The sequence below is a fragment of the Zonotrichia albicollis genome, chromosome 17 (genome assembly GCF_047830755.1).
Source record: "Zonotrichia albicollis isolate bZonAlb1 chromosome 17, bZonAlb1.hap1, whole genome shotgun sequence".
NCBI lineage: Eukaryota > Metazoa > Chordata > Aves > Passeriformes > Passerellidae > Zonotrichia > Zonotrichia albicollis.
In genome coordinates this window covers 12463281-12482308 of record NC_133835.1, presented here as the reverse complement: position 1 = coordinate 12482308, position 19028 = coordinate 12463281, and the positions used below count along the sequence as shown (strand labels likewise).

At 39.5% G+C, this 19028-nt stretch overlaps 1 protein-coding gene across 4 annotated transcripts in view; it reads left to right on the top strand.

Moving 5' to 3' along the window:
• Nucleotides 1–19028, top strand: part of GNAS (GNAS complex locus) — a 130291-nt gene that overhangs the window by 73186 nt on the left and 38077 nt on the right. For all 4 annotated transcript variants that reach the window (XM_074553801.1, XM_074553802.1, XM_074553804.1 and 1 more), the window contains exons 3-4: nt 7807–7861; nt 7949–8068. In XM_074553801.1, the coding sequence (XP_074409902.1) occupies nt 7807–7861; nt 7949–8068 (175 nt within the window). The remainder of the gene's footprint in view (nt 1–7806; nt 7862–7948; nt 8069–19028) is intronic.

Genomic DNA, 19028 nt, shown 5'->3' with positions numbered 1-19028 from the left:
GCTGAGGCAGCCACCTTCCAGATCAGCTGCCTACAATATCACATGCCAGAAGTGTTCCAGATGATAACAGAGATCATAACCACTAAAAACAAATATATCAAGGGATTTTCAGGACCAACCATTTTCCACCTGTCTCATCAGTGTCTTCCCTCTTGCATTGCATCCTGCTTTGGCTGCTCTGTGTTTACCCTTACTTGGCATCCACTGTTCCAGCCATTTTTATTTTAGGGCTTCTTTCCATTTAATACTGGCCCTTAGCCAGCTGTGTACTTTTTCAGCTTTAAGCAGCACTGAGGTCATCAGCCATTATAGGAGCTATTCCTCTCATTCTTGTGCACAAACCCCTGAAGAGCTCTGGGATGTGATTGCCTTCTTTTCCAAAGCTTCCTGCCCAGTCCTGGCTGAAGAAGTTACTGGAATGCAGGCATTTCCCAAACAGCTTTAGAGCAAATGACACACGTAGGACGCTCATCAAATTGATGTTCCAAAGGCTGGACAGAAGTGCTTTGAAAGTGAGAACTCAGGTGAGAACAGGAACCCCCCACAAGGCTGCTGTTCCCTGCCTGTGTTTGAAAGCAAAGGATGAGGTGATGGAAATGGAACAGATTTAACATTTAGCACAGCAAAGGGCCCAGGTTGAACACAGGTGCTGTTCATCCACGTGTGTGCAGTGCCTGGGCACTGTGTATTCCCACAGTAGTATTTTGTCTGGGCTTGCAGAGATGGAGGAGAACCCAGGAGGCTGGTTCTGTTCTGAGGGGAGGCTGTACGAACACAGCCTGAGAGGTGCCATGTGCTGTGTTCCAGTGCTGCTGCACAGCTGGGCAGAAGTGTTTAAAAAAAAAAATGATGTGCAATGGACATTTCCTTTATTCTGTGTTAATAATGGCTACATTCACAATAGTTAAATAAATAATTAAAAAGGTCTCTGCTTCCTGACAGCAGTTTGATTGTCTGGAAGTAGTGAATTGTACAAGGCAAGATGATTCAGCAATTTGCCTGAGTCCTCCCGTTCCTGCCGGTTCTGAGGTGTCCTTCCGGAGCAGAAAGGAACCACAGTGTCCTCTGAAGGCTCTCCAGCCTTGTTAATTATTGTATCAAGTGTCCAGAGAGAATGCTAAACTTCTGAGGACACCTTTTATTGCAATATGCTTTAATTACCTGTACTAAGAGCAGGAAAATGACACTGGTGTGTTCCCCTCTGAATGCCTGGGGAGCTCCAGGCAGGGTTTGCAATTTACAGAGGTGTTTAATTGCACAGCAGGAACTGAAGGGCCTTTGTCAGGCTCGTACATCATAGAGCTCTTTGTGAACAATTCTATTTTCATCCCTTACCTAAACTATTGCTAGTTAATTAGTTGAGGTAAATGGAGCAGGATAAGCAGAATTATGCTTCTCAATATTGTGTCTGTGATGGTCTCTTTGTGCCACTAACAGGTATAAAGGGACTGTAAACCAGTTAAACTGGTTTTATGTAGGAATTTGCAAAGCTGAGGGGGAGCCTGAGGGTGGCTGAGAGCCAGAATGGCATCTCTGTGCCACATCCACCTGGGCAGGTGGCAGGACCAGGGTGCCACGTGCCTGTGCCAGAGCCCTGGAGCTTCATCAGGAGCAAAGTCTGCCCACAGCCAGTCTTTGCATCAGAGTATCCATGGAGGCAGAATAAAGTTACCCTTTAACCTTTGCACTTTGGGTATCACAGGGAGCAGAGATAAAAGAAACCTAAAAATGGAGTTTATTACGTTTATATTCAGGGATGCCTTTTTTAGAGTTTGGTATAATTTCATTGTGGTACCATTCCCAAAGGTAAGAAACAAGACACATCTCAGCCTCTAACACTGCAACAACGTAAATAATGATCAAAAATAACACAATTTCTGCTTTCACAGAGTTGTGATGTGGTTTTTTTAATCAACACTTCAGTAATTTGTGTTTCTTGACTTTTAACTTGGAGAATGGTTGTCATTCCATTAACAGAAGGTTTCACTTTGTGATTGTATTTCTTATCATGTATTCACGTGTTTATGGATGCATAGTAAGGTGTGCATGTTACTCATGGAGAAAAATATGGCAGGGTATTAAAACCAGCAGTGGTAAAGCAATTTGCAGTGCTTGTCACAATCTTTAAAAGGGAACTTGTGGAAGCCCTTTTTGTATTGTCTACTCCATACATTGCATCATATATTGTGGGAGGAAGTGATTATGCTTCAGGGGATAATTGAACTAAATTCTCCCAAATAATTTTGGTCACAGTTAGATCTGTCCAACATAATCAGTTTTTAACTGTGTCTTTAATTCAAAGTATATCATGACAAAATTTTTCAGCCTGTTGGGTTTTTCTTTTTCCAAAAGATGTTACTTATTTACAGAGAAAGCAAATAGTTTATTCTCATAGCTGTTCTTTTTTTAATATTGAAAGATCTTTGGTAGCCGAATGGTACAGTGTGTTGATACCTGGAATTTTGGAGAAGTCAAACAAAGAGTTTTCAAAGTTAAGTAGATGTTGGGGTGGAGGAAAGATGGTGTAGGAGGAAGAGCATAGTGCTGGAGAGGGGAGACTGCTCTGCAGGAAGGGTCTCATGCTTCTAGGGAGATGCTCGATCTCTGTGGTCAAAATTACCAGCACACACTGGCTGTAAAGTGCTTTTAGGGTGCATTGTGTCAGCTTCCTGTGCCTTGGGTACCATTTCATTTTACCAGGTGCTGACCCAGAACAAAGTATTAATGTGGTTAGAAAATCTCTTTCAGCTGCACTGCAAGAGAGGACCCGAGTGAATCCTATTCCTGTGCAGTCACTGCCCCATGGCACTGCAAGGGTTTGTCAGAACAGACCTGAAAAATCCCTTTGAAGTTGGCAGAACACTGAGCAGTGTGATATCAATGCTGTTGAGTTTGCAGAAGATACATAGTGGGTTTTGCTCTTGCATTTTAGTAGTTTTGTCTGTAAAATTGGTCCTTTGTCACAGATCTAAGATGAATTATTTCAGCTTCACTCCGAATACTCTGGGCAACTGTTTTTCCCCATTTTCAAGTGCCTCTAACTTGGCCTCTGCCCTCTTTGCTGTTCTAGCTGTTACATTTTGATGTAATTGCCATGTTCTGTTAGAAATAACCCAGGCTGAAACAAATTTATCTTTTAGTTGAATTGTAAAGTACTGCACGATTTTTGTAACATGGATTGGTAGCAAAACCTTAATTGAATTTCCTTGCTCGTGGTCTTGTGTCTGAAGATCTGGACTGCACAGCTCTGTTTCTCTGAGCTGGATTGGCAGGTACTGCTCTTAGTTTCCATAAGGTTCAGTAAATAAATTTTAATGCAGATTTTATGGAATATTTATTAAATCCATCAGCATGTTTCACTGCATCAAAGACACTTTATTTAGATGAATAGGCATGTTTAAATCCCACGTGCTTGTGAAGTGTATGACTGCCTGTCAAAGAACTGAGTTGTGTTTTAAAACAAAATGGATCTATTAAGTTTTCATTGGCTGTCAGTGTGTATTTGATGGGCTTCTGAAGGGGACAGCCTGTGGCTGCTTCCCTGGGCATCCACATTTGTTGGCAATACCGGAAAAAACAGGGAGATGCACCTGTGTGAAGCACAACAATGTCATTTTCTACCATAAAAAGTCAGAGGCAAATGAATTGCTTTGTGAGGTTTTTCATTCTGGCTCTTGCACTTGCACATTGGCTCCTTAGTGCAGTGCCCTGCCTGGGGAAGGGAAGCCTTGCCCTGCTGCAGCTTCAAGAGTCAGCAGAGTTTGGCTGCTTCAGAAATAAAGGGAATTTATGCATTACTCCAGTCCCAGCCTTGTAAAGGAGACAAAGGCTCTGCATTAACACTCTCTGACTGCATTTTAATATGCCCTATTAAATAGCCTATACATTCTTTGAGCTGCAGAAATCTCCAAAGTTTCCTAACATCTCTGCACTGACCAAAAAATTCAAACTTTGCTTTTAGGAATTGGATTAATGGCATAAAGGTGCCTATCATCCCTGTCCATCCATCTCTGTATGCCCCTAATTGTTTAACAAGTTTTATTGTTAATTATTTTCAGCACCCTTATTTAAAATTATTTTTCTACCTAGGAGATGCCAAAGGTTTCAGGGTGAACTGAATCTTTATCCTCTGGAATGTTCTTCTTAAACTTTAATATTTTTTTCCAAGTAACGCTCATTCATATTATCCTGTAAACTAAACAAGAAATGAACATTAAAATTAAATTAGTTTGCTTTCTGATAATGTGTTTGTTTATGTGTTCTTTGCATAAGATTTGATATAGTCTGAGTAAAAATGTTGCCTTTTTAATAGTAAAGTTCAATCACAGGTGGAGAAGTTCTTTACTAAATACTGATTAGGTTGGTTTTCAAGGAATATTTGATTTTTCTGACCTTTGATGTCATTCTGATTTAATGTTACTTGAATTAAAATGTCATCTTTTTTTATAGTACCTAAAATAGACTTTATTAGTTTTCCTGAAAGCTATGTGCCGCTTTTCTTTGGCCCATTTAAATATTGAAAACAGCAGGATTTGAGATTTTTCTTCTAATCCTCAACTAATAGAGTTTAATGCTTTGTTTGGCCTACCTTGCACAGCCTAAGCAAAAGTTTTAAACAAGATTAAAAATATGACCTTATTAACCCATGACATCTAAAGATACAGAACAGGCCTGCAGAGACATCAGTCATTCCTTGGCCAGGAGAGCATTGGTGCCATTCCCAAACTACTCAGGATGTTCCAGAGGAAAACATTTTGGCAGCCCAGATTTTATTTTTTTTTTCTTTTTTTTCTTTTGTGGTTTTGTGCCAGCACCTGGGAATAAGAAATTAAAAAGGAAAGATTCTAAGTTGAATATTCAGTCTTTGTGGTTGTGGAAAAGAAAAGTTTGAATACTTGTGGAAATTTGAGGTGCAACCTGGCCAGGTTTCTAAAAAAAAAAAAGACAATTTGGCAGAGCAATGGGATGTTGGTTTTGAGTGCTTCACCTCATTAGTCCCTGAATAAAATGAGTGTCACCTTTTTGGGGCTTTTTGTGAGAAGTTAGAGTTGTTTGTAAGTTGCTGTTGGATGGGTGATTGATGAACATTCTGAGTTCCAGAAGAATAAAGTGTCTGATTGTCATGGAAAGTTTATGTCCAGTAAACATTACAAAACACAGTGATCCATCCACTGCTGTGTAATGGGATTCCTTGTTTACTGGGCAGGCTATAGGGCCATGGCAACAACACCAGAAATAGGAACTATGAGTATCCTCGTTGTAAAGATGATGATGGTTATCAGGCACTTTGTTAATTGCTGCAGGTTAACATTGCTCTGTGTTCATTATCACTTAGTAGTGAGAGGATCAGCCAGGAGGTGTAAATGTGGAAGTTTGACTGAAATCTTTAATTAAAATAAGGTTTATCAGTATGGCAAGGAAGACTCAGGTCAATGTGCACCTCATTGATGCTTTGGGACAATTAATAGCAAGTGTTCCAGGGAAGAGAGAATAGAGTTTGCTTCTAAGCAATGCAAACTCCCTAAACTTCTCTTTCTCTAGTGATATTCCAAACCAAAGCAAAATGAGTGCTAATTCCTTAAAAGTACTGATGTCTTGCTTGACTTTCATCATATCAGTTGTCCTTTTGATCTAAACAGGGCAACATCTGGATACATGTTCATTAAGTTCAAGATCCAGCTGAAATTTGGAGGCAGAATAAAAGCCAGACAAATTGCTTACACTGACATTGATAAACACTTCCTGCTTTCATACCATTATTTACATTTTTTAATTATTAAACATGATTTTTAAAAGCTGAAAGTGGATGGTGGCTTTGCAACCACATGTACACTGCTGAAAAACAGAATATTTGTGCACCCTGCATCCTGGTTGTGGAATGGAGAGTTTGTAAAGACCTGGGGCTGTACAAGTTAGGAGGAGGGTGAAAAGTTTTTTCTCTCTTACCCTGTCTAATCTATTTTCCTTAATTTGGTGCCTTTGGCCTTTCTTGGCTCACTGCCTTGTTCTCATCAGCAATGCCACATCTCTGTAGCACAAATGGGTAATTTTCAGGAATCAGGTGGTCTGTGGGTAGGTAAAGAAGTCTAGGAAAACATTGAATTTTCATCTGAGTATTGATTATTCCATTTGCTCTCTGCATCAAGCTTCTCTGACCTTCCTGTCCCTGCCCCAAACTTCTGAGGACCTGGGGTCAGTGAGGATGATGTTTTGGGATAATCACATTTATGTCTGGGCTGTGCTGCTGATTCAGAGCCGTTCCCCACGCAGCAGAGTCACCCTGAACACCAGGATTTGGTGCTGCTGCCCCTCTGCCAGAGCAGCCCTGGCATTGCAGTCACAGCTGGGCAATGTGCAGGCACATCCTTGGCATGGTGGTGTTTTCCTTGACACTGTCTTTTACAAAAGTTGCATTCATTTTTCATTTGATAGCCAAAATTCCCACCACTCCTGGAGTGTCTGCCTTCTTATTAGTCTTTTTTTTTTTTTTCCTACCATTCTTCTTCATTCTTGATTGGTGAATGCACTTTCAGTTTCATTTTGGTTTTTAACTGTGAGTAATTATAGAAAGGATAAAGTGATAAAAAGCTTTTGCAATATGCTTAGTGAATTAACTCCATAAAATGAGGTTTTCAAGCTGGGGTCTGTAAGCTGAAACTGTGAGTTACTATCTTTAAAAGGGTAAAAAAAGGAAATTATGTTGATACTTCATAGTCCTTGGGACACTGTGCTGGAAAATGTTAGTTTTCAAAATGAAAAAAAAAAATTAAATGTTGGTATAAATATTCCATAATGAGAGTCCTGTAAAGCAGTTCAGTGAAGACTAAAAGGTCACTTCGACAGTTTAGGTGGCTTTTTTTAGTAATTTCATGGCTAACTTGGTTTCCCTCAAAGTAGTGATTTTATGCTGTTTACAGCAAGAAATTAATAATGTGAAAATTTTTATCACAGTCTTTGCAATTAAGCTGCAGTTTACAGGCTCAGTGCTAGTAGTACTTTTAGGGTGCTAATTCCTGGTTATACCAAATGTTTGATCATGATTTGGTTTGATTGCACTGTTGAGCATTGAAATTTCCCTGCTGTCAGATCTGACACCAAATGCAGCCCAGAGGAGCAGAGGCAAAGGTTTGCCCTGTCCTGCTCCAGCCTGCTGGGCTGGTTCATGCCACTGCACTTAATCCCAAATGATTGTGCTCATTCCAAGTGGGTTTTTCTAGCCAAGGATAATTCTCTATACTTTGATTAATCCTTCACTGTTGTTTCACATCCAGACTGTTTCAATGTCTTGTGTCAGGTTGAGTGCTCTGCTATGGTTTGTTCTGCTAAGGCATAATTTTTGTGATTTAATTTTTTTATGTTTTGAGGTTCTTTGATCTCCTTTCATTTATTTCTGCTTTTAGTAACTCACCCTTTTTTCCTTTCTGTTTGTTTCCAGTGTATACTTTCCTAAAGAACTTTCACGTATGTTTAGTATTTTGCATTCAAATGAATCAAAATATGTTTGATTCTGCAGAATGTCTTAGTCCCAGTCTAAGGCTGTAGTAAGTTTTTATTAAAGCATAATTAGACATTGATTTTTGGATGCAAATAGATGTTACTGCTTAAAATAGATGCAAATAGATGTTACTGCTTAAGTAGAAAAGTTTTGAGATATTTAAATAAGTCTATCTACAAAAGTCTTCAGTGACTGAAAGCACTTTAGGCAATACAGCTTTAATAGAATATTTTTCAAGTTCATGTTCTGTTTTAGAAAGGTATTCTGCTTTTGTGGCTTATAAATTTAATGATGTGCCTTTTTTATTACAGGGAGAAGAAAATGAAAATTCAGGATATTAAAAACAATATTAAAGAAGCTATAGAGGTAAACTTAGGAGCTATTTTTTTTTTTAACCATTCTGGGTGGCTATTTAGACACTCTCTGCAATATTTTACTTGTGTTTCTTTGCAGACAATAGTGACAGCAATGGGCAATTTGGCACCTCCAGTGGAACTAGCCAATCCAGAGAACCAGTTTCGAATCGACTACATCTTAAATTTAGCAAACCAGATAGACTTCGATTTCCCTCCGGTGAGTAACTCACAGGCAGCCATGCCTTGCTGCAAACGATTGTGTTTCACTGCCCTGTAGTAAACATTTCCCCAGAACAGTGAGCTGCTCTCTGGGAATTATTGCAGTAGGTGCCTTTGATGAGTGCTAATCGAATTTACAGCAACACAGCCAGAATATTCCAGCTGATCCTTCAGGAACATGGAGGCTCTTGCCTGCGTTTTGTGCTCTGGTGAAATAATTAGCCACAGAGTCAAGATGGACAGTGCTGGGTGTAAAGCTGGGATATTGTTGGGAACAGCCCTGCCCAAAAGGAGTGGAGATACACACAGCACTCTCTGGTGATTATTAGCTGCTGTTTAATGGTGCTGATTTCTCTCTTAGGGAAGAGCAGTGCAGTTTTCTTGCTGATTCAGACTCTGTGCCAGCCAGGCTCTCTGCAGAGGCTCCACACACATGTCCCTGTCCCAGCCCTGGTTAATCATTCGAGGTGCCAGCAGTCCCAGAGTAAATGCATCTATTATGGGATAATTATTTAGTTGATGATACAACTTTGTGCCCACTCATGGTGATTAATTTCTCCTGTATCTGAACCAGACTTGTAGCAGAAGCCCATGAAAATACAGTTTGCAAACACTGAACCCTTAAACACTGAGAAGATATTTTTGTTAATTGCCATGAAGTACCTTCTACTTGCAGTAATGCAGGAGTGTTTCAAAACTTGTATTTCTCTCTCCATGCACTGTTCCAGGAGGCTGAGAGGAGGAATTATGATGATGTATCAAAAATCATGATCTATTTACACCAGAATTTTATGTCCAGCAGTCCCAAATGCTTGACATAAAAGTGCAAGTGTGAATAATAGTAAGATGTGGGATAGTTTGCACCACAGCAATTCTTAACTCGGTTTGTAATTCTTGATATGTAAACATTATTGAACAAGCTGGTCTGTGAGACCAACAACAGTTACCTTTTCCAAATGTTGCTGTTTCTAGGAATTTCTCTGCTTTGGTCAGTCTTTATCAAAAGAAAAATAACGAACCAAACAAACCCACATGCTTTGTGTACAAGGCAGAAGTCAGGTGACTGTAGCAGTTAATTGGAAATACTGCACTGTAATCCTCAAATCATTTTCAGTGTAACAGGCACAGACAGGTTGGTGGAGGGGGATGTATGATTCTCTCTAGCACATTAAATGTAGTCATTGGCATTTTGTCTTAAAGCATACTAAATTTGAGATTTAGAGATTTTTAACTTCACACCTCTGTCATTTAGACATTTGTCAGAGTTATTCACAGAAATACTCGATCCCTTCATGGATGATCTCTCCTGCTGGGGGCACAGAAAAATTCATGCTTTGGAGGTGATTTTAGGAGAATATTTGAGAGAGAAGACAGTGGTTCCTTGCTCCACCCTCCGTGTTTCTGCACTGGCTGTGTGCCCTCAGCTCTCCTGCTGCCATTGTTTGTGCTAGTTCAGGTTGTGATCTGTAACAATGCTGCAACAAGTTCCTGTGACCTACCTCGTACTGAAATACTGGATTTTCCTTGTATCTTCTATCTCAGAGGTCTTTTTATTCTTCCATTCAATTGGAGTGCAGTGATTTCTTTTAATTTTTCCTTTTTTTCCACTGAAAGCAAGGTGTAATTGTGTGACTTACAAGGTCCATAAATAATTCCAAGTTCAGTGAAGAGTCTTTGAGGTGTTGAGTGACACACAACTTCAGGAATAACAGTGCTCCAATAAAACTAGTTTTTCCTCTCTGAGCAAAGGTATTGTCTTAAATTTTTAAGCCCTGAGTCTACAGAGGTTTAGGTGTGTGCATAACTTTGACTGGTGGCTTACTTCATTGGCATGATTAACTATTTCATATGTAAATGTTTGTAGAGTTGAGGTTTTGAACTGGAGATGCATTAGCCACAGATGCTGAAGGACTCTTGTTGGCTCTCTCTGCCCTCAGTGATTATATAAGTTACTATATCTCTGATTTCTGAGTTTGTCTGAATGTAGACTGTAGTCCTTTGGTACCTGGAAAACTGAACCTGCATTTTAATTGCATGATTTAAATCAAGTTAAGATCTAGAGTGTCCCTAGATGCCAGCTCTCAGTACATAGGAACAAAAATCATAGGAACAAAATCCTTGAGTACTCCTGTAAAAATAATTTTGATTTTGTTGCAGATTAATTAAAAGTAGTAAAAGTTGAAGAAAATTTGAAGAAAAAAATAATTTTGTGGAAGCAGAAAGGACAGCCTTATGCTAGTTATGCTATAAATCTAAGGAAATCTCCATCTGCTTCCTCCTCCAGTGCACTGGGGGAAGAATTTCATAAACCTTTTCCTATACAGAGTATTGACTGGGAAGGAGGGAGGGGAGGTTTTAGCAGTGCTAGCCCTGTGTAAAGGTGTCTGGTTTGAGCTGCAGAAATTGCTTTCTGCCTCTTGCATTTTCTCCATGGAAAATCACATTTCAGCTCTCTTGAGCACATCCTCTCCTCAGTGTAGTATTTGATGCTCTTTTCTGCCCTAGGGGAGAGCACGAGGGTGGGGAGGAGGAGCTCTCATGTCCCAAGGGGATGTTCTTTGAGGGCTGCAAGTTCTTAGCACTATACTCTTAAATACAGGGCTGCTCTGCTTCCCTTCAAATGCCCATTCTCCTTTCCCTAAACATTAATTTGGGTTGCTCTCCTGAAGAGAAAGCACTGACAAAGGCCAGCACAAGGATTTGAGATTTCTTCTCCAGTTACACAAGATCATCTTCATGAGGGAGCAGTTGAAATGAATTTTAAAGCAGAGGCCAAAATCTGTGTTTATAATTCTCTGTGGAACAGGTGGAGCTGGAATGAAAGTCTATAACAGCAAGGTTCAGTGTGATGTGGAAGGCAGAATAAAGTCAGGAAGAATGTAGGAGCTCTGAAGTGTGATAAACATTGGGATCTGGCTCTACATGTAAATTAGGATTCAAAGAGCAACTTTTGTATTCTGATATTCTAATTCTTTTCTTAGTCTAGGTCTCCATCTGTTTGCTTTGCAGTTTTTGACTTTCAGGAAGTGTGTGTCATTTGTGTAGACCATATTGTTTTGAATTAAAAAAACCTAAAAAACAACAGCTTGAGTTAAAAATAATGCTGGTACAGTGTAATGCTAGGTTAAACATCCCTTTAAAGCTGAAAATTTACTATGTTGGAGATTATTAATTCGGCACAGTTGGTATTAAGAAATTAAATTTTTGAATACAAGTAGTAGCATATGGAGAAAGGCAAAACATAGCACTGACTGGAAGGAATCCTGTCCACATAATCATGCTGGTATTTTAAAATATTGCAATTTCTAGTAGATCAGATCTATAGTTGAGGCTTCCAAATGGTATTTCCATCATTATTGTCCTTTGATGCATTTAGCGTAACACAACTGTATGTGTGTGTTTTCAGTGTCAGAAATCAACATCAGAAGTAGTCTGAATAATTCAAACTCACTGTATATCTGTCTCAAATGTCAGGTGATGTTGGGTTAGCTGGGTTATAAAAGTGATATTTTTATTCCTGTTCTGCATACCAGACAGTGGTTAGGATATTTTCCTCATCCCCAGTAATAGTGGTCTTCTTCTCATCCCTTTCTTTTTGCTTTACTTTTAGAAGAGGGAAGGAAATGTTCCCATTTTATCAACATTTCACACTCCATGATCAACCCAATTGAACCAAGCCACCAAATAAAACCTATTTACTTTGGGTCACAGTCCATTTATAATTCTCTGGTTTTAATGAAATATTCAAAATAGCTGAACAGGATTTACAGCTACCTATTTTTAATTTATCTGTTTTCAGCTGAGGAAGATGTCTCTTGAAAATACCATACTAAATTCAGAAAAATGGTATTTAGAAAGTAGTAGAATCAGAGTATTAGGTATTGAAAGGCAAAATACCAGAGGAATGACTGCAGCCTGTGGCAGAAGTGATGCTGATGTTGTCTGCAGGTCTCTTGGTTTCACTTGAAGTTTTATTACACTGCTCCATTGTAGTTATTTTGAATCTCCCACTACCACAGCTGCTGAATGGTTTTATTATGGTTTTTGAGTGGTGTCCTTGAGCTTTGCCACACTCTGGCTTGAGCCTCAAAGGCAGCTCAGCATCCCCTGTGCCCACAGGCACCCCTTCCCTGTGCCACCCAGCCCAGCCAGACAAACCTCCTCTGGCTCCCCAGGGTCAATCAGAGCATTGAGCCTGCCCAGCTCAAAAATAACCCTGGTAACCCTTACTCCTTCTCTCTTCTATTTTGGGGAGATTATTTTTAACAGGGATCAGTTTTGAGGTCTGATTTACAACCTGGCAGTGGAGGTGGTGCTCAGTGGGATCCCTTAACCTGCAGCAGGGTCAGAATGGAGCTTTGGAGTCCCTGAAATGGTTCTGACACCAAAATCCTCAAGATGGTAATGAGATTATAGAGTCTCAGTAAGAAAAGATGTGAGCTGGGATCTCTTTGCTGCCAGAAGTGTTCCTTAATTATGTAGGCAACAGAACAAAATTATCTGTCCCTGTAGATAACCACCCTGATGGGTATAATGATAGATATATTATTATTCCTGTCTAAATACTTCATGGCAGAAGAAGAGAGCTGTTCTGGTTTGACAGCATCACCAGCTTTATAAAGTAGTGACAAACATATTCACTGCAGTGGGGGATGCTTCCCATGGGGATATCTCAAATGTCACAGATTTTGGGGTGTGAAAGGAGGCAAAACATTTTCTTTGGTGAGGATACCCCTGGGAAGCTGGGAAAGGTGGGAGACTGAGCCTGATTGCTTGGGTGTCTGCACAATATTGTGTGCAGTTTGGATACTTACCACAGACAGAAAATTAGGGCCTCCAGCTTTTTCTTCTCCGGGTTTTTTATGATTTTGAGCAAGCCACCTCAATCTCCTATTTACCTTTTTTTAGTATTCTCTGTCCTATTATGTATAAAAGAGTAATAAATACGTATCTTCGAGATGCATCTTGAGGTGCAAGACTAGTAGAAAATGTGGATATGTGAAGTATTTTTGCCTCAAAAATGTCAATGTTGTTCAGAGAAAGGAGTGGGAAGTCTTACAGACAGTATCAAAGATGTGGTGCTAGATCCTCTAAATAATCCTTACTTACTCCTTTTAAATCTCTATTATCTTATCTACACAGAGCAACTCCCTCTCAGTGGGCTTCCAGATAATCCAATTGAGTTTACCTGGTCAGAGTTTAACAGGAACTTATGGAAAGCTGGTTTTTCTATCCTTTAATAGCAGAATAAGTTCTTGATTACAGATTAATTAAAGAGTTCTTCTGAAGCCTTCTTCTAGTATAGGGTCTGTGAGGCAGGCAGCCACCTGATTTCATTTCTGTTTCTCATAATTGAAACATGTATAACTATTAATGATTTGCAAATTAATCTCCTGAAATCTCTGATTTTTGTCTGCATGGATAAATGCCTGATAGGAATGTTGTACTCTTCTGTGACTAGGAATATCTAGCAAATTTTGTTACTTTTTATTGGAAGTGTTTTGTTTGGGTTTTTTTCAGCCCTTCGAATTCTGCAGTGCCTTCACTGAGGTGTTGACATAATTCTGTTGAAATCCCACAAAGAATTTCCTTAAATTGGAGAATCTGCAGCCCAGGACTTGAGACAATAGGAATACATATCTTTTTCTGTAGTCCAGTTGTTTTTATAATACAACCCCCCCCTATATTTTACTTGATTACTAATTTATTTGATTAGTATTTGAAGTAAATGCTGATGCTTTGTTATGAACTTGTATTTTTATCCAGTAAATTCCCACCATACCAGACCATATTTACAGGTTCAGAAGTTCACGTGACTTAATTTCTCTTGATACATCTTCTTTGTTTTCCTCTCAGAGCAGTCTTAAAGAACAAGGACAGATAATTCAATTTATGTTGAAATACAAGAGCTGTCAGCTGAATTAAACAGGAAATAGGCATAATTTAATATGGAAATTCTTAAACATTTTCTGGTTTTAATCACAGTAAGAGACTATCACAAAATACTGGTGTATGCATAGATGAAATAAAATTATACCTGTGAGTCTCCCTGGTGTTACAGTGGATCCAGCCACAGCCCTGTTGTGCTCAGCTGCCTGTTAGGAGAATACATGACATTTCTTCAGTGTTCCAGCAAAATTTAAGATTTTTTTAAACTCCCAGGAAACAGGGTGTCTATTTACTCTTAAAAAGAAATGCCAGAAATGAAGCAGAATTTTCAGTTAATTTATTTTAAGTATATTTGAGCTTCAATTTTTTGTGTAGACTTTATTGTGAGGCTGTGAACACTTCTGTGAGTACAGATGCTGCTGCTTCAGAAAGATTGGAAGAGGATTAGTGAGCTCTCCTTGGGATTTGTGTAAATTTAGAATAAGAACTATTTTATCTTACACCCTTTTCTGTTGGTGGAAGTTTCTGGCCAAAAGAGGCTTTTTGTTTCCAATGTGAAAGGAAGCAGCAGAGTTTAGTGTGGTCCCAGGTGTTTGTTCTTGGCACCAGGTAAGAGAGTGAAGTCATTTGATTTGACTGTTCAAGATTACTATATATTCATTAAACAAAAAGCAGCTAATGATGTAGTATGAAAGACATTTTCCAAACCCTGATTTAAGGCTCAAAGGAAATTTCTCCGAGTTTTATTAAACCTTCTTTCTTAGACTGAAGGCTCCAAAAATAGCTGATGGTTGAACTGCCTCTATCACCACTCTAAACTACCCTGCAATGGGGTGGAAGAATTCTCTGTGCCTTTTATGCTATCAGGAAGTTTGATCCATTGATGAATTACCTCTTTCTATGTATGACACTGAAGAACAGAGGAGCACTGATTATTGGCTTAAATTGCAGAGGAATTGGGACAATATGGGGAGCGGGCTTGCTGCTCTCACCCACAGTGAATTTTCCTCCCTAATTAACACGAGGAGCTGTGTTGTGGTATCAACAGGTAAAGTTTCTGTGGCAATTAAACTTCTTGTGAAAGTAGAAATAAGAGAGAAATGGTTTGATATTGTGTTAGGGAGGACTCCTAACCAAAGGCACGTTGTAGCTTATGGGTATGGATTTGTGTGTTGGCACATTCCTCAAATGCTGTGGTGTTTTGAAACTCTTAACAAAGGGGAATAATGTGAGTTCAAACTTGACAGAAGTTTCTTAAATAGAATTCACTTTCCACTGGCCAGTGCTTGCAGCGACATCCAGTTCAGTTTGTACTCCTAGAAGTTACCAAGCAGAAACACAGAATATTTCAGCATAATTCTTCTTTTCCAAGCATGAAAAACTATTGATAATGAGACTAAATCCTTGCTGAAAATATTTCTGACTCAGTTATGGGAAGTGCTGAGTGCACTGGGCCTCTCCCAAAGAGTTTTGTGTTCAGCTCTGGACATGTGCCAGGAACTGGAGAATATCTTCAACTATTTGTAGGTATGCGTTTCCTTTGTGATATCATCAGCGTATTTGCCCTAAAATAGCAAGCAATAATTAACACTTGTTCACACCAGCAGGAATGCAGATGTTTCCCTATTCAAGTAAGTGGCTTATTAAACTGTCTGATTTGACAAATTTAACACGTTCTGGTACTTGGGGAGGATGAAAAGATGCCATGAGTTCTGTTCCATGAGCACCCGTTCAGTCAGCAGTGATGGCAGTGAGAAATAAATCAGTTTGGTGGGAACTTACCTATCCTGGCAGTGAGAAATAAATCAGTTTGGTGGGTATTTACCTATCCTGGCAGTGAGAAATGAAATAAATCAGTTTGGTGGGTACTTACCTATCCTGGCAGTGAGAAATAAATCAGTTTGGTGGGTATTTACCTATCCTGGCAGTGAGAAATGAAATAAACCAGTTTGGTGGGCACTTACCTATCCTGGCAGTGAGAAATAAATCAGTTTGGTGGGTACTTACCTATCCTGGCAGTGAGAAATAAATCAGTTTGGTGGGTACTTACCTATCCTGGCAGTGAGAAATGAAATAAATCAGTTTGGTGGGTACTTACCTATCCTGGCAGTGCGAAATGAAGTAAATCAGTTTGGTGGGTATTTACCTATCCTGGCAGTGAGAAATGAAATAAATCAGTTTGGTGGGTACTTACCTATCCTGCCAGTGAGAAATAAATCAGTTTGGTGGGTACTCACCTATCCTGGTAGTGAGAAATGAAATAAATCAGTTTGGTGGGTACTTACCTATCCTGGCAGTGAGAAATAAATCAGTTTGGTGGGTACTTACCCATCCTGGCAGTGAGAAATGAAATAAATCAGTTTGGTGGGTACTTACCTATCCTGGCAATGAGAAATGAAATAAATCAGTTTGGTGGGTACTTACCTGTCCTGGCAGTGAGAAATAAATCAGTTTGGTGGGTACTTACCCATCCTGGCAGTGAGAAATGAAATAAATCAGTTTGGTGGGTATTTACCTATCCTGGCAGTGAGAAATGAAATAAATCAGTTTGGTGGGTACTTACCTATCCTGGCAGTGAGAAATGAAATAAATCAGTTTGGTGGGTACTTACCTATCCTGGCAATGAGAAATAAATCAGTTTGGTGGGTACTCACCTATCATGGCAGTGAGAAATAAATCAGTTTGGTGGGTACTTACCTATCCTGGCAGTGAGAAATGAAATAAATCAGTTTGGTGGGTACTTACCTATCCTGGCAGTGACAAATAAATCAGTTTGGTGGGTACTTACCTATCCTGGCAGTGACAAATAAATCAGTTTGGTGGGTACTTACCTATCCTGGCAGTGAGAAATGAAATAAATCAGTTTGGTGGGTACTCACCTATCCTGGCAGTGAGAAATGAAATAAATCAGTTTGGTGGGTACTTACCTGTCCTGGCAGGAGAGACCCAGCTGGTGCATTTTGTGGGAGTGCTCTGCCCTGCCATGGCCCTGTGGATGCAGCAGGAGGGGAGCAAAGCTCTGCTCTCCCCCAGTGCTCAGTGCTGCTTTCAAAAGCTGCACACATTGGGAAGCAAAGTCCTCCAGGAGACAGTTGTACAGTTAGAAGCTGGTTTGGTTTGACCTTTAATCATTAGATTTGTAAGTTGGTGACCTATTTAAAACTCTTATTATGAAATGTGCAGCTCCATGGGACAGTGAACTTTGCCCAGGAATTGAATCCCAGTTTTAACCACAACATTGTATAATGATTGTACACACCTTTTAGGAGGTAAGGTGGTTTTTTTTCAATGGCATTGACTTTTGGTGGAATTAGTAAATAAACTGTTCTGTTGAAGGATCCACCCTATATTATATTTTACAAAGAAAAGGTAATGTTGCATGTCCATGCTAAGTTTCCTGTGCATTTGGTGTCACAGTGGCATGGACTGTGCCAGTGTTCTTCCCTGCCAACATCCTAATGCCTATAAAACATTGCTTCATAAACATTTTTTTAAAGTCTCTTGAGTATTTATATATCTTCAGGGAACAAAGCCTTGTAGACAGTATGTCCAGTTACATTATTTCATTTTCTACTGGTATTTTATCCTTTTAGAATGCTTCTCAAAAGCAGATCTTGGTTCCTTTATTTTTTCCCAGGCCTGGAGTTTGCCTCTTGGGGATTATTATTTTAACAATCAAAGTGCTCAGCCCCCATGTTCTTTAACACTTTCTGTAGTTTAACTTTGACCAAAACCACTATTTACCTGTTGCCACTTATTCAGCTTGCTGAAATTTTCCAATATAAGTAGGTTTTAAACTTGATTAGATTCTGCATTGCCCCTTTTCTAATCCAGAATTGTGTCAGCAAGATCTTTCTGGAACAAAGAACAAATTTCCAAGCATCCCTTCCACATTTCCACTGATGGGTTTTTTTTTCCTCTAGAGGTCTGCAGAGATTCCTGTAAGTGAATGCAAGTGATTTACAAATGTTGCCTATTGACTCATTGTATTGGGAAGCTTTCAGTAGGTGGGGAAAGTGTCACCTCATAAATAAAACATTAATAATGAAACACATTTCACGTAAATGTGGCTTTTTAACCATTGTGGTGTTATGGTATCATGAGACATGAGGTTTCCTCAGCAGCACCATGTCGTGGTCCTTGATCCTTCAGTTATCTGAGCAGGACCAGAGCAGGTTTCCCCAGCCAGAGGATTTTCCCAGGGGGTTTTATGGTTTCCCAGAAGTGGAGCCTGTTCCTGGGGATTGTGCCCGGAATTCCAGCTATGTCCAGAGCGGATTCAGTCAGGCCCTGTTTGTTCTCCTCACATCTCTGTTGCATTGACATTCCTTTCCTTGAGTGTTGTCCTCAAGGATTTCTCCCTCTTTGGGGTTTGTGACCGTTTTGGGATGTGTGAGGTCTGTGCAGGTGGTGAATAAAGGCTCCAGTCCTGACATGAAGCTCAGGAGGAATTCACTCCTCACCTTCCCTGCCATCCTGTCACCACTTCTGTTGACTTTTGTTGCTTTACACAGCTTCAGCTGTACTTTAAACAGGATCTTGGGTGTGTATTGTGACACTGCAGCATTTTATTTTTTTTAATGGAAAATTACATAATTTGGAATTTTTTTTCAGCTTTAAGTATGCATAGGGCAGGAAGGGATAAGATGATCATAGAATGCAAATACTCTGGATCATTTGGATCCTAACATTTAAATCCTATTGGTTGTGGAATGTCATCTCAAACCAAATTGTTATTTAGTATTTGTTCATTTTAGCTGTTAGGAGTTCCATTTTCTGGTGCAAGTAAAACCTTTGTTGGTGCTGCTGTAGATATTAGAATGTGCCAGCAAATCAATCAGTGTAGTGGAAGCAAGAACCAGACATGTAAGGACTTGTTTTCTGGCTATTTCTTTTCAGGAAATTTTCCTGCTACTTTTGGTTAATTTGTTTCCTAACTCATTATTTTTAGAGCTCTCATACAAATTATACCTATTTAACTAAAAAAAAAAAAGAAACCAACCCAACCCTTTTGCTAACTTGATTTTTTCTAGTGGCCTCTGAAGCCCCTGTTTTACCTAAATACATGA